The 15,808-nt window shown below is 34.5% G+C and overlaps 2 protein-coding genes across 6 annotated transcripts in view; both read right to left on the bottom strand.

Moving 5' to 3' along the window:
- LOC138321293 (activated Cdc42 kinase-like) overlaps positions 1-15,808 on the bottom strand; it is a 111,244-nt gene that overhangs the window by 84,304 nt on the left and 11,132 nt on the right. For 4 of the 5 annotated variants that reach the window (XR_011208310.1, XM_069264871.1, XM_069264917.1 and 1 more), the window contains exon 2: positions 11,752-11,825. The gene's annotated coding sequence lies outside the window, so the exon portion shown is untranslated. Of the gene's footprint in view, positions 1-6,724; positions 6,960-11,751; positions 11,826-15,808 lie in introns of those variants that run through there. The other variant, XM_069264882.1, reaches the window with a different exon arrangement.
- Positions 3,655-8,797, bottom strand: LOC138318851 (internalin A-like). Its single transcript, XM_069261651.1, has 2 exons — positions 8,722-8,797; positions 3,655-4,727 (listed from the first exon to the last, which is right to left on the bottom strand). The coding sequence occupies exons 1-2, from the start codon at positions 8,795-8,797 to the stop codon at positions 3,655-3,657; spliced, it is 1,149 nt and encodes a 382-aa protein (XP_069117752.1).

Below are 15,808 nucleotides of genomic sequence, written 5' to 3'. Positions count from 1 at the left end.
CAGATATCAGATAGAAACAGTTTACAGTAAAGTGGAATGGAGACAGATGTTGGATTTCAATCTTGACAAATATTATCTAATTTGTATCATTAAAGGAGGTAAATAAACCACTGTCCATTTGGGATTGTATATCTCTGCAGCTGATAAGCTCTTCAATGACCTATTAAAGTTAATGCTAAGATTCTTCATGACATGGCTTATTAACTGCACATCTGTGACTTTCTTTAAAGATGTCCGATCTTGTTGACCTTCAAAAATGTCAAGGTCAGTCATTTGAACATGCTCATTACTGGCCATCTAAATTTCACCGATGGAGTACAAGGAAGCTGAGATACTAGCTAGATGTTTGAAATTAATTCTTTTACAATTTGATAGGGATGCACACCATGTAGCTAACATGCAAACCATCAATATATATTACTTTCAAATGAATAATGGTTGACATTAAAATGAAGAAGGGAGCTGTTCACAACCCCACATCAGAACTTTCAAGAATGCCTCGATAGTTTTTTACTGTGCCCCTGTCAGTAATTTGTAACATCCTACATATACAAAGCTTCAAATCGATTGGGATGCTGCATAAACATCTTCTCCATTGGACCCTTATACCATATCTATATGAACAGAAACCATAACAGAGCATGCCACATGGGTATATCAATAACAATGGAGTTAAGTATACATTATTTCCCCTGGGAAATATATACTTGATGATATATATACTGTAGACAATGCTTTCAAGGGAGCCTTTATTACTTTAAATTTTTATCCAATTATTAAGATACGTTTTGCTTTCAAAGAGCTTTTTTCTTTATTCAAATTTATTGAAATCCACTTAAAATTCAATTGGTTAAAAAGTAAACAAATTGTTTTGCTCTTCAACTATGGCATATCCATATGAAATCAGAATTGTGCAAAGTGACAGATACGGTTGGATGAGTATACTTTGTTTACTTTTGTTTTACATCTAGAACAGTAAAGGTCAAGGGATAAAAAATCTAAAATTGGCAGAAAGATTCTGAAACAGGTTCTTTAGCCAATTTATAAGCCATCACCAAAGGCCAGGATGGATCAGTAATTTAAGTGTGACGATTACAGATTTGTTCATTCCCCTTATCCTGGTCTCATTCTAACTCACCACCATCAATTGGTAATAAAAAGTAATGGCCACCAACGGCCTCAGCAGTCTCCAAAGCTCATTACTTTCTCCTCAGAAGAACAACATCTGAACTCACAAAGGTCCATTGTCTGTGAACTCTGACTTGGGTCAAATGCTATAAATAGCTCAAACCATTCCCATACAACTATTATTAAAATCTTAAAATATTCATCAATGTTAGATTATGGCAAAACTTTTCACTGGTCAACAAACCTCAATATTTGGGCAAATGGAATTCAAAATTAGTCAGGTATTTCCATACATTGGGTAAAGTTCCTGAGCTTTTTTTCTTGCATTTTCTGTTCGGTTTTTGGCGTTTTTGTGGCTGTTTCGGAATTGTGTTGGATTATGCTGGAAAAGTACCACTTATTTAATCATCCTGATAAGTTCAATCCTAATTTATGGCTTGAAAGATGCCTATATGTAAACTCCAATATCAGTACCTCTGTACATACACTTGATTGAGGTATCTACCACAGTTATGTAGAGTTATAACCCTTAAAAAGTTCCTCTGTCAACAGGTCCCATCCTAAAAACCCACACAATAGTCTGACCCTAATTTAGTGGCTCTGTTTTACACCTGTGCTCACCTGAGTAGAAGACAAGATCACACCTTCATACCTGAAGTTCCATCATTGTGTACCTTTTCTGTAAATTTTACATCTGTAGTATACATATAAAGGAACAATGATTGGCCCTGAAGCTGACACAAATTCATTAACAGATAATCTTGGCATGCAATTGTAATATTGTGAATATGAAATGTTTCTATGCATATTCTAATAATATTTTTACATTTTTCTAAATATTTAGATATTTTGTAAAACAACAGTGAACAATCAAGAATCAATAGACAACCTCTACAACTGTTTATGTTTTTACTTAGCAGGAAATTCAATATCCCATGCACAGTCAGTTGACTTCTGAAGTATTTACACTTTGACTTAGTAATGGCTTTGTCAGTACTATCCTACAGGTCGGTCTGGTCAATATTTGACAGGGCACCTGTTACAATCAGTGTTTGACTGACCTTAACTAGTACTTGGATTCAAATAGAGATATAGCAATGTAAACATTTCTTCAAAACATCAAACGTTTCAGGAGTTGTTAGGATACAGATTTTGTCCTTTTTACACTTAAAATAAATATTGATAAAATGATCAAAATAAACAAAAATATCATCCAAGTATCAAATACTTCAGGATTCAACTCAAAGTGACAACATTAATTGATATTATTGGCTTAAGACTTTCCTATCAATCCTTGTGGGTCAAAGAAGTAATATCAACTGTATGTTCCGGGTAACACAGATCTGTACAAATACTTGGCAATACCATTTGATCTGAATTTTATTCCCATGGAACAAAATTAAAACAAACTTATTTTTTTCTATGACTGAATCAATTTCATAATTTCATGTCAAAGAATTTGGTTCCGAAATCCAGTTACATTAGGACTTTCTCAATGTAAAAAGTCTACTTTGTACATGTAGTTGGAACTTTTATATAGAAATAAGCCATAAAGGAGTCTGACAAACAGAAAACAGATTTATATGTAAATGTAACATTGCTTAAGATCATCATTGAGCTTTAGGTATATTCTTGAAAATATTCTTGATTTTCAAACATAATTATGGTCTGTTCTCAAACAGATTTTCTTTAGATCTGGATAATGATATTGCATTGTACATTATCTAAGTGCTTTTTATCAGAACCCAATTGTGACACCAAGTAGGTATGAAATCTGATTTAAGCATGTACATGTCCCTCACACTAGGTCACCTGTCACTATTACCTGTAATGAACTTGTTACGTGAGGCTGGTTCAATATGTACCTATTACCTACGTCCTTACCTGACCTCATCAGACTCAGGTGCGTTAAGTTAATTGGCATCAATAAACATCTAAACCTAATTGTCCTGAGGTTGAACTTGCACACCATAAACACCTATTCTACAGGTAACCTTTGACCTCCACAGGCAAGATGTTTATGTAATGGACCTACCAATGAACTTCAGCAGTTTTTACATCCCAGGAAAGGACCACAAATCTTATTATGTATACTTAAGAGTACTTATCTACGTCTGAATTGATTCTAAGGTGAGATATACAGGTAAATGAGAGAGTTCGGAGAGAAATAAATTTTTAAAGAACCTGCCAACATCCCCAGTAATGTTATCATATTTTGTCTATAAAACTTTCATATCAATTTTTTTTTCTCCTCTCTTTTTTGCTCCTTTTTTATCCGATATTAGATCGCTTTTTCACCACAAACTTTCCTTCATCTGTAAACTTAACTCAAGACATCCTAATTATGCCCTCACAACAAGCTGGACGAGGGAGGCTAAATAGTGTTGCCCATATCTGTGCAACGCTGTTGTATTATAATATGACATCATGCCTGCCTAACTAATAGTTTCAAATGCACTATATCGGTAGTTTTGTATACTTTCAGTATTCTGCACATTTAAAGGTTCAGTTCTATCAACAGTAACATCAGAGTGACATTATAATGACATCAGAAACATTATCGACTTCAGTAACATCAGTGACCACAGTGATATCAGTAACACCAGAGATATCAGTGACATCAGTAACACCAGAGATATCAGTGACATCAGTAACACCAGTGACCACAGTGATATCAGTAACATCAGAGATATCAGTGACATCAGTAACATCAGAGACCACAGTGACATCAGTAACACCAGAGATATCAGTGACATCAGTAACATCAGAGATATCAGTGACATCAGTAACATCAGAGATATCAGTGACATCAGTAACATCAGAGATATCAGTGACATCAGTAACATCAGTGACATCAGTAACATCAGAGATATCAGTGACATCAGTAACATCAGAGATATCAGTGACATCAGTAACATCAGAGATATCAGTGACATCAGTAACATCAGAGATATCAGTGACATCAGTAACATCAGAGATATCAGTGACATCAGTAACATCAGAGATATCAGTGACATCAGTAACATCAGAGATATCAGTGACATCAGTAACACCAGAGATATCAGTGACATCAGTAACACCAGAGATATCAGTGACATCAGTAAACATCAGAGATATCAGTGACATCAGTAACATCAGAGATATCAGTGACATCAGTAACACCAGAGATATCAGTGACATCAGTAACACAGAGATATCAGTGACATCAGTAACACCAGAGATATCAGTGACATCAGTAACATCAGAGATATCAGTGACATCAGTAACATCAGAGATATTAGTGACATCAGTAACACCAGAGATATCAGTGACATCAGTAACACCAGAGATATCAGTGACATCAGTAACATCAGAGATATTAGTGACATCAGTAACACAAGAGATATCAGTGACATCAGTAACATCAGAGATATCAGTGACATCAGTAACATCAGAGATATCAGTGACATCAGTAACACCAGAGATATCAGTGACATCAGTAACATCAGAGATATCAGTGACATCAGTAACATCAGAGATATCAGTGACATCAGTAACATCAGAGATATCAGTGATATCAGTGACATCAGAGATATCAGTGACATCAGTAACATCAGTGCCTCAGTAACATCACAGATATCAGTAACATCAGAGACATCAGTAACATCAGTTATCAGTGACATCATAGACTTCAGTAACATCAGTGACATCAGTAACATCAAGAGGTATCAGTGACCTCAGTAACATCAGAGATATCAGTAACATCGGTTAACAGTAAACATCAGAAACATTGGTAACACCAGTTACATCAGTTACATCAGTAACATCAGAGACATCAGTAACATCAGAGATATCGTGACATCAGTAACATTGATTAACTGTTAAATCAGAAACATTGGTAACACAGTTACATCAGTAACATCAGGAATCAGTAACATCAGAGACATCAGTGACATCAGTAACATCGTTAACATCACTGACATCGGTAACACCAATTAGAAATATAAGTGATATTATCGACAGTGCCTCTTAGATATAGAAACCTTATGTATAATACAAATATTACCTCAGCTCTGCGATCAGTTAACAGCTGTGAAGTAAGTAGAAAATGTAAAATATGCATTTGCCTCGTGGCCACATTCTCATTTTGCATTAGAAATGAGATAAATGCAAAAGAGAAAGTAAAATGAAGTTGTTGATATGTCAAGACAGACAAATGTCAATGACATGACTGAGACAACATATCTTATATCTTACAAATATAGAGTTGCAATATTACGAATAAAAGAAAAATATGATGAAGGTGAACTTTCAGCAATAAACAATGAAATTTCTTAAATTTCTCAACAGTGTCATGGTAAAAGTTGAAAGTGTACATGTATAAAGGTGTTCATTATCACACCATTTTCCTGTCAATCCTCACATGAACCTAAATTCCAAAATCCAGAATTGTTTTTCACCTGTAAAGCTGAGGGGTACTAAGTGAGAGTAAGGTACCAAGGGAAAATTTACATGGTCGGAAACCCAGGACGATCACGCTTCACTAAATCGTCGTCTATAAGTGTACAGCAATGGAGTATTCATACAATTGTTTCATTGATAGAAATGTTCCAATAAGCCAATCATTTAGCTAGATATAATAAACAGTTTTTAATTAACACACATTTGTATATCAGATGTTGATAAATATAACTATACCTGAAAAAAGTGTAATTACCTAATTAGAGCTCCCCCCTCCCTCCTAGTTCTATGAAGGTGTAATAGGACGATTTGGAGTTCCAGGACAGTCATTTGACTACGGACATTAGTATGTTTTTAACACTATGAAGACCATATTTAACAGTATGTACAAACCACACCGACCCGCTCCTTTCACAAAGGTATAGGTATCCTTATTCGAACCCCCTCACAATAAATGCTCCTCCCCATTCTATGAAGGAATATAGGTATCCTTATGAATGGTACCATTTCAATCGGTACCATTGTCGCATACCTATAATACAATAGATATCAAAGAATACTTGGGACCTATGAAAAAATATGTCTTAACCTCCAAGAGACTGCAACAATAGCAGCTTGTTATTATGTCAAGGCATACCATCGTCCCTTCCATCCTCTGCGTCATGAGTTTGAAACCCAGGTAAAACGCCATCGAGGGAGACCCACTGTTACAACAGCATAGTGTAGTGCACCCAACCGTGGCTGTCTGACGATTGCAGAGCAGTATATGGATGCTGCATGTCAGTAGGTGAATGCAGTATACAAGTAAACAAAATTAATCATTCTGATTTCTTGGATTTCTCTAGAAAATAACTTGCTTTAACCTCTATAAGATGGGGGAATCATAAATCAATAAACAATTAATTCCAATTTTTCAGTCCTCATGTACCAAAGGTTTTAAAAGTATCACCAACTCGATCTTTCCTTATGATATTCAGACTCCAGCTGATGTAATAGGAATCAACTCTGGATGAAGTCTTCAAATTCACCGTGAAATAGACAAATTTATTATTTGAATATCTTATAAATAATTCAGGAGAACTGACACACCAACAAAACGCTACAACACATCTGTCTACCAAACTGTCACACGCGTCATATAGAGTACAATACAAACCAGTTTAAAATCCTCTGTCGGCCCATCTGCTGTACTTCCCTGTAGAAGAATGAACTAACACCTAGACTGTAAAAGGCTGCGATGTTCCACTTCACTGAGTTTTTCACACTGATACCTAATAAGTTCCCCTTGAGTGACTCGGTCCCTCCACAACTGTATCAGTAGGGAAGGCTGACACGACCACAGGACGGAAGACACTTGCACTGTCCTGGCCAATGATAAAATTCCAATCTTTTTGTTCTGTGTGACTGAAGGAGACTACAGCATGCCAGTAAGAGCTATGGCCAGTATTTCTCTCAGCTTCTGTATAATCAATACTATACCAGTGACTAACAACTCCATCACAGGCACGGTGACCTTGACCTCCACATCACAAGTCTACAATCACTAGATTGGTTTGTTAGTGTTTTATGTCATAGTTACAGTAATGGTCAGTTTAGGACATGTCCTACTTTGCTGAAGACATGCAGTACCAGACAACTGCCCTATGTAACATAACTGGGACACCATAGGGTTCACTCTTATTTACTATACTCAAGGCAATGTACATCTTCACTTAGGACTTTTATCGAACCATGTAAATTTGAATTACCTTTTTTTTAATATTTCTTCATTTATCTGAACAAGTGAAACTACTCCAGTTAACTTTTGTTGACCAATGATGAAATTAATCATCAGCTAAATCGACCTCCAATATGTTTATAATTATAATAAGTCAATGTAATTTTAAGTGTTTTATCACATACTGCTTAACTTTCACTCGATGCTTCAAAAATGAAATCAGAATAACATTGCAAACTGTATCCTGTATCATTAGCAGTACTATGAAATTTAATCAAGCTTTAACTTAATATATCTCTATCTAATCTATATTTTGAATATAAGTAAATATGGTTTTATCTGCTCTTAATCTGGTACCAATGTATGATTTGGTAAAGAATCATTAAATGAATTTGTAATATGAGAACTTTGAAGCATGTTAATGCCACTAATTAAAATCATAAAGATTGAAACAAGAAAAGCAACAGAAATATATACACGCTTTAAACTATGAATTAAACTGAAATAAATGTTTGGGTATTTAAATTACCATTAATTTGATCAAAGAAACATAATGTAAAAAGACTATGCAGCCATACACAGCAGTACTAATATATGCTCAAAGTCCAACCTCACAGGGCAGATCAGATGTTTCATCAATTGATTTTTTTCCGGTAAATTATACATCGATAGCAATCTTCAAGCCTATGGTTTGCAGACATGTGAATAAACACACAGCCCACAGCGATACAGACTCCCTAATAATGATATTACCTCGTTATTGGTATGCAAATCAACAAATCGGAAAGTAGAGCGACTTGACACGTGTTCTTTATTGAATTAGACTTCAGTCCATTCAAACTCAAAATAAAAGCTTGAAATGTGTAAATCTGCCAATGACCTGCAGCAGCTTAAGAACACTTAGCATTTTTTAATAAAGTAAAATTACAAGGAACAAGCTAACAGTTATTACACTTACAGAAAAGCGAAGAACTGCAGGCTTTCTTTTATCAAATATTTCTTCCATAAAATGTTTTATCATATTATGGTTTTCAAAACTATTGCATGTAATGCAATAAATTGTTCTGTTCATCAATTGTGAACTGCCTGTTTAAAGTGCTGCTTTAATTACTAGAAACTATAGATTTCATTTTCAAATGCAGCTAAAAAATGAAGAGACATCATCATTTTGATTAATCAGTTCCCATTATCAGTTATTCCTAAATGACCCTAAAGTTAATACAATTCAAACACAATAGTGCAGTGAAGGAAATTTTTATGCTGTTATCCAATGTCATTAAAATTTCTCTGCACTTTTATCATTTTTTACCATCAGCCATTGAAATTTTCCCACAAGCAGTTATTTAACATTAGGTGATTAGACGTTTAATCTGAAATCAATGTCTGTATAATTATGTGTCACCACCTCCTAAGGCATGCTGGATGCAAACGCTCACAAGACCTTACAAATCCCAGGAGACCGCCAGACATTGGACAGACTTCTCCCTTATTAGTGACGGTATCCTCATCCATGATCTACAGACTCAAACTACATTTATAGCTAATAAAATTTGGAAGAATTTGAAGGCAGAATCCTTTTTACCTCATTATTATAGCAGTAAAATTTTGATGACAGAAGTCAATCGTCAATCTTTTCAGCAAATCAGATTTTCTGAACATAAGAAGTTCGATATCTTTAAGAGGTTTTATTCAGAATGAGTTATGACATTACTGATTATGGAAGAGACATGTAGTTCATCTAAACTGCTTCATCAGAAGGCAGCATTCTGTAGCCACACCATTCTTAAAGAGCATAACTAATGTTAATAATCAGAAAGTAATGACCTTATTACAGTATAATACACACAAGTCCAAGGAGTCAATGAAACTGTGCAAAATATTTGACTTATCTGATGGTTTATATGCATTGAATAAAATATTTTGACATTCATGAAGTAATTACTTTCAGTGTGGAGGTTTTACTGAACTTTTGTAGTAGAGACAGCGAAGGGGTGGGGGAAGGTGGGGGAAGTGAAGGGGTTGGGGAAGAGAAGGTGTTGGTGACAGAATTGATAAGGTATTCTTATGTATTACCCGACTAGCCCTTCACCTATTGGATACACATCTGTAGGGCAGTCTCAGTGAAAAGCAATTTGTGTTAGCAATGTACCATCTAACCGATGATTTATTCCAATACATTGAAGAAACACACACTCAAAAGTTGAAAATTTATCTTGGTTGATATTTGTGGAATGATATTGTCTACAGACTATACTACCACAGTAGCACAGACAGACTAATAATGTACCAGTGTCAGGTTCACCAGCCATAAACTGGTCACCTACCCTATAATTATCTCCCTTGACTCGGAACTCTTCGCACTGACATTATAAAAGGTGACCTATTGGAAACCAAACTGCCAACTCATGATTATAGATACATCTAAATCACTTAATGCAGTCATGTAGAACCTGTCCAAATGTTAAAAGTAGTGTCAACTAAAATAGGGAAGCCTAGCTAAATTCATCTTTCTGATATATGTAATAGGGCAAGAGTAATGAGCTACCAGTTGGATCAAACCCATAATCCGGACTCACAGGTGCACAGCTTTACGGACTAGTTATGGGAAGTTCCCTCTAACATGAAGCTAAATGGCAACCAAATCACTTAATATATGTACAATGCTTACAATGAAAACCTGCTATACTTATATACCTTGATCCTGATATCATATTTTGAAAACTCAATTACTTATAAACCAAAACTTGTATGTACATACTGTTTTAACAACGCCAAACTTAAATAAAATACTGAAACAACTAGAACCAGGAGGCCAACTCAGATTTAACTTAATGAACTGTAAGCCAATGGCTGAACAATATTTCTCACTACCCCTTATGGCAACTACATACATGTAACATGTTATTTTTGAAAGGTTAACATGTTTAGCAATGACCCATACAAGAATTGATCTTAACAATTTATATTTTAACTAGATGTCTCAAATGACCTTAGCTAGCCAAAAACATGACTCAAATGACCTTTAAATTGCAATTCACCAAATGTCTCAAATGACCTTGACAATCAACCACATGGCTCTCATGACCTTGGCTATATTCAATATGTCTAAAATGACTTTGGCAATGACACAATATGTCTCAAACAAGAGCCCAATTATTAAATCGTTCACCTGCTATCTAGTTAATATGGTACTTACTTAAACATATTTAAGAGAGTCAATACAAATTTCCACGTATGACCAAGGTAATATCAGGTCTCTAGACTTCATGGTTACTAACCACAAGTCATTTAAAGATTTAATTGTATTTGACCTGTGACCTTGAATGAAGGTCAAGGTCATACATTTGAACAAACATCCAATAGACCCAATATCAGGTCTATAGGCCTGTTAGTTATTAATAAGTTGTTTAAATATTTTAGCTTATTTGATCCCTGTGAGCTTGAATAAAGGCCAAGGTCATTCATTTGAACAAACTTGGTGGTCCATCATCCAAGCAAGCTCGATTTCAGATCTCATACTTTTGAAGACAAGGTTGTTTAAAGGGAAAAGTTGACACCTTCAGCCAGGTGAGCTAATAACCTTGGCTATACACCAGATGTCTCAAGATGGTTATTCACCCTAATTGAAATGTAGCAAGAAAATAAACAGCATGTTGTCTCAAATTATTTTTGCTTTTCAAAACAGCATCAATCAGAAAAAGTCGGTCACAATATGCCTACAGAGTTTCTCATCATTTAATGTTATATGTTATGTTTGAAATATGCTAATGCATTAGTCCTCCTATCCCCATAAACCACAGGCATAGAGACACTGATATATTTCTATTTGCAAGCTCTAAACTAGCACATAACATGTACATTTGCATTTTTCAAAAAAATATACTGTCGTCGTAAGCGAAAGTGATTGTATATTGCTGTCACTAGGCATAATCAGGTCTCGAGACCATAACATAGTCTTAAGTCCAAAATTCTCTTAAGTTTAGACTTAGCCAATCAAAAATGGCAATACAAAATGTTACATTAATAACGGTTAGTAATGATTGGGTAAGTCTAAACTTAAGTCTAAGATTCTTTCATGATCCTGGAACAAGGTATATTTGATTAACTTGACTTTCATAATTTTATAACAAGATTTATGATGTACTTTTTTATACATTTTTATACCAGATTTTTTTTTTTTTTTTTTTTTGATCTTTGACCTAATAGCACAAAACATCAAACTAACAGACTTTGTCAAGGCATCTGCAATGACTTTTGATCTAAATAGCCTTTTCTCAGAAAACATAAGAACTAGTACCAGAACCAGAATAACCTGCATTGAAATATGATATCGAAAACATAATTATAAACAATTAAGTAAACTTGACATACATTAAGTAACGTTTATATCTTATAGATTTTACTAGACTAGCCAAAATGTTTTTTGACTAACAGCATTAACAAGAAAATCCTGAGATAAAGCTTACCTTCAATGTTTCATTCATGATTCCATAATGGTAATCATGGTCTGGACATTGTTCTACATGGACTGAATCATCATCTGAAAAATCAAAATTGAATAAATGTTAATTGTTTAAATTTGATTATACTTACATCCATTTAACAGCTGTTATAATTGAAGAAATTTGTCCACGTTTCATGATATATCAAAGTTCCCAGAGAAAAAACAACAACCAGACATAACCCTATATGTAAGCGTCAAAGTTGTAACCCACAGATAGAAGACCAATAGTTTAAGACACTGTAGATACCAAGCTGTTGTAAGTCCTTTTTGTAATGTGTATGTGATCATTTCTTATCTTGACTTGCCAATTTCTTGGAATTGTCAAGAAAAACAGGTGTAGTCTGCACTAAAGATTGCACAATCTTTTTGATATACCATATATGACCAAGTAAGTGCCAAGAGCACTTAAATTACAACATTGAGAAAATTGATTGGGCATTTGAGATCAAAGTTAGCCCTTTCAAAAAAATTAATAATAAAAATAAGTCACAAATCAATCTACAAAAGGAATGAAATAAGGGGTTTTACGATATTCAAGTTTTTATAGTCTCCTATTTCTCCCAGTTATAAAGATTTTAATTCAAGGTAAGTAATCTCTAGGCCTTCAAAAAAATCGAAACTGTGAGAGGGTACTTACAGAAACGGGTGTACTTATTGGGTTAAATATGGTATATATTACACTTCTAAATGCACATGGTCTTTTATGCATTTATGGCCTTAAGGTTCATGTAAAGGCTTTAACCAGTGATATTTTGCAAGCCTATAACTCATTACTGTGCTGCAATTGAACAAAACTAACTTCAATTGTTGGTATGTACCCTGGCTAACTGTCAGTCTTAGTGTGGATATGTATTTTGTGAAGCTGCTTGTAAATTTCAGTAAAATAAGAGAAAAATGTATATTTCTGGAGAAGACATAGAACTCGTGTGAATTGCATTGATGGCACCAAATAAGCATGCTATCGTGTTCAGTAGTAACTATGCCAGGTACTCCAACAGTTTGTTTGGCAAAATCGGACCAGCGAATAGCGCAGGAGCCTATTGTTGTAAATGCAAATGGCTGCTTTAAATGGCGGATCAAATATAGCATATAAGAAGACATTTTAATTGATACAAGTGCTCTTATATACACTATAAGGTACTCTGAACATGACAAGAAGACTATTTACGAAAAAAATAGTTAAAATGTGGACTTTGAGGCTCTTTCCGGAAATTTGCATTTTTCGCCCCAAACAGATCGGTTGAACTATTTTTTTCGTGAAGAGTCTTCTTGTCATGTTCAGAGTACCTTATGGTGTCTATAAGAACATTTGTATCAATTGAGATGGCTTCTTATATGCGATATTTGTGATCCGCCATTTATAGCAGCCATTTTCAGTTACTACAATAGGCTCCTGCGCTATTTGCTGGTCCGATTTTGCCAAACAAACTGTTGGAGTACCTGACATATTCACAACTGAACACGATGGCATGATTATTTGGTTCCATCAATGCAATTCAAACGAGTTCTATGTCTTCTCCAGAAATATACATTTTTCTCATATTTTACTGAATTTTACAAGCAGCTTCACAAATTACATATCAACAGTAAGACTGACAGTTAGCCAGGGTATATACCAACAATTCATGAAATTAGTTCTGTTCAATTGCAGCACAGTAATGAGTTTTAGGCTTGTAAAATATCACTGTTTAAAGCCTTTACATGAACCTTAATGGCAGTGTGATATGGAGGTTTATTTACCCAAAGATGTAATATTTCCCTATTTTTTAGTTTAAACACAAACCGAATCTAACAAGGTTCAGCAGTATAAAAGTACCATATCTACTGATGCAGAGTTGTCCACCTTAAACTTCAAGGTTTCCTTATTTTAACCCCAATCGAATAGCACCTTATTTAATAAGCACCCCTGTCTCTATGAGCCCTCCTCCCCCTTTCTGAGGCCAGTATTGTCTATTTTATTTCTTTTACAAATGGTTTACATTGTGGGAAAACTTAAGATAAAGATTTAGTCCTATAAAGTGCCCCTCAGTTTTTCAATTTCTAACCACCCTGGGCACTTATTGGGCTGAATACCATACCAATACTTCATCCATTGTGATGTTTAGGGTCTCATTAAAAGGAAGATATGAGAGAAAGGTAGCTGTACTGAGCAGGTTCAGCAAACAGGTAAAAGGAACAGTAGATATTCTGATGAAGGTAACTTATTCAGAAATCTGTCTCAATTATTTTTCATTTTAGATGATCCAAACTAAAAGCCATGTGGCGGCTATACATTTCCATCGAAAATTATCATTTAATCATGTTCATTAAAATATAATCATCATGCACTAGCTGAGCTCTGGACAATTAAGTGGTCTTGTTAACAGTCGGTCATTATGCAAACCATGCATACATCTGCATCCAAAACAAACATGTCACCTGCCCAGGTAGACATAAAGCAGGTATAAAAGCCTACCTGTAATCAGCTATGCCATTCTACACAAACAAACCTGCAGTGCAGCTGCGGCTAATGTGCATCGTTCAGACTCAACAAGGTTACCTATTTTCACAACAATAGCATGTATGGCTCCTTTAGGAAACATGATGCCAATTTTATGATTGTCATTCAAGTCTTCTGTAATTTATTCAAATTTTATGATCATGAAAAAAGGTAACTACACAAAAGCAATAAATCCTCTTTATAAAAACTACAAATTTGGAGAAAGCAATGAATTGGTTTTTTACCGGTATTTATTTGAAATGAAATGATAATATTTGGTAATCCTATACTTCTGTCATAAATCTATATAGATAAGATATCCTATATTCAGTATAAACCATGATTTTAATGTTTCAGGTTTCAGGCTTTTTAATTATTATTTTTTATAAGAAGACCTGTAAATTCTATGGGCAAACAAAGAATCCTACTTTCACATTTTTAAACAATAAACAGCTCTGTGGTTTAAAACACACAATTTTTCAATCTTATACAGGACTACAAATGGGAATATTTGAACCAGGTATACAGCCAGATAATATTGGTAGTTTATCAGACACCTGAACCATGTTGCCATTCCTTACCCAACCTATTGTCCTACCCTACCTCACTGGCTCTGCTGCAAATAGCATAGTCAACACAACACTAATTTATTTTCTTGTCAGCAGTTATTCTGTCTGGGATGAAATGATCATTTGCATTGTGGCTGACAAATTGTTTGGTATTTCAATTTTCCTTTAGAATTAATTATTAATAATTTAATTTCTTCCAAGCAAAAAGTGAAATTACCAGGTAAATGTTGTTCCTGTTATAGCTTGCTACCCCAAGTGTTTCTCTAACCAATTGTTTGTAAAGAAATAAATACTAGTAGTTTCAAGCTGTTAAAACATGTAGTATCCTAGTTATATTAATCACAAATGCCAAACAAAAGATTTAACAATAAATTGTGCAATTCATTCAATACATTGCCTTTCTGACATCAATGATTCCTTTTAAAATTCTAAATTGAGAAAGCCAAGAACAATATTCCCAGGTAACCTTAAACTTCACAGTTGTTTGTTTTACCAATATCCTAGTTCGAACAGGCTATATGGTAAAACTTGAGATAAATATGAATTTTATTACATTGCCTGCCCCACCTCGTTATGGATGTCTAATTAACCACCTGAATCAGTCTCCGGAACAAACACATCATGCATGACTGGACTAAATGTAATCATCTGTTAAAACTTACTGCCCCTTATAGTCAACACCCCATAATTTATTTTTGACAGTGTTTTCTCTCTTAAACAGTGTGTTATTGTTCAAAGCATGCTATTTTTCCAAAATGAAGACATATAAAATGGCTGACCTACATTTCAGGTAGAAATACAGTCCATCCTCGTTATACCGCCACCTTTAGTCCAGTCTATTTTGGTGTTATAAAGATAGTGGTGTTCATGTTGAATTTGATTTATAAATAATTGAAAATAGTACAGAATGGTGATACTATGGAAGGAATTTTAATATTTGGAACAATTATATTTCAGCACAGCATATTTTA

This window comes from Argopecten irradians, chromosome 1, assembly GCF_041381155.1.
Source record: "Argopecten irradians isolate NY chromosome 1, Ai_NY, whole genome shotgun sequence".
NCBI lineage: Eukaryota > Metazoa > Mollusca > Bivalvia > Pectinida > Pectinidae > Argopecten > Argopecten irradians.
The sequence above is the reverse complement of the archived record's forward strand: the minus strand, read 5'-3'. Positions and strand labels throughout refer to the sequence as shown.

Excerpts from the sequence above, each read along its gene's own strand:
- LOC138318851 (XM_069261651.1), bottom strand. The coding sequence starts at position 8,797 with ATGGATGAGGATACCGTCACTAATAAGGGAGAAGTCTGTCCAATGTCT. Across the intron at positions 4,728-8,721 it reads CCTGGGATTTGTAAGGTCTT|GCACTGATGTTACTGATGTC; the intron begins GTGAGCGTTTGC and ends GATGTTACTGAG.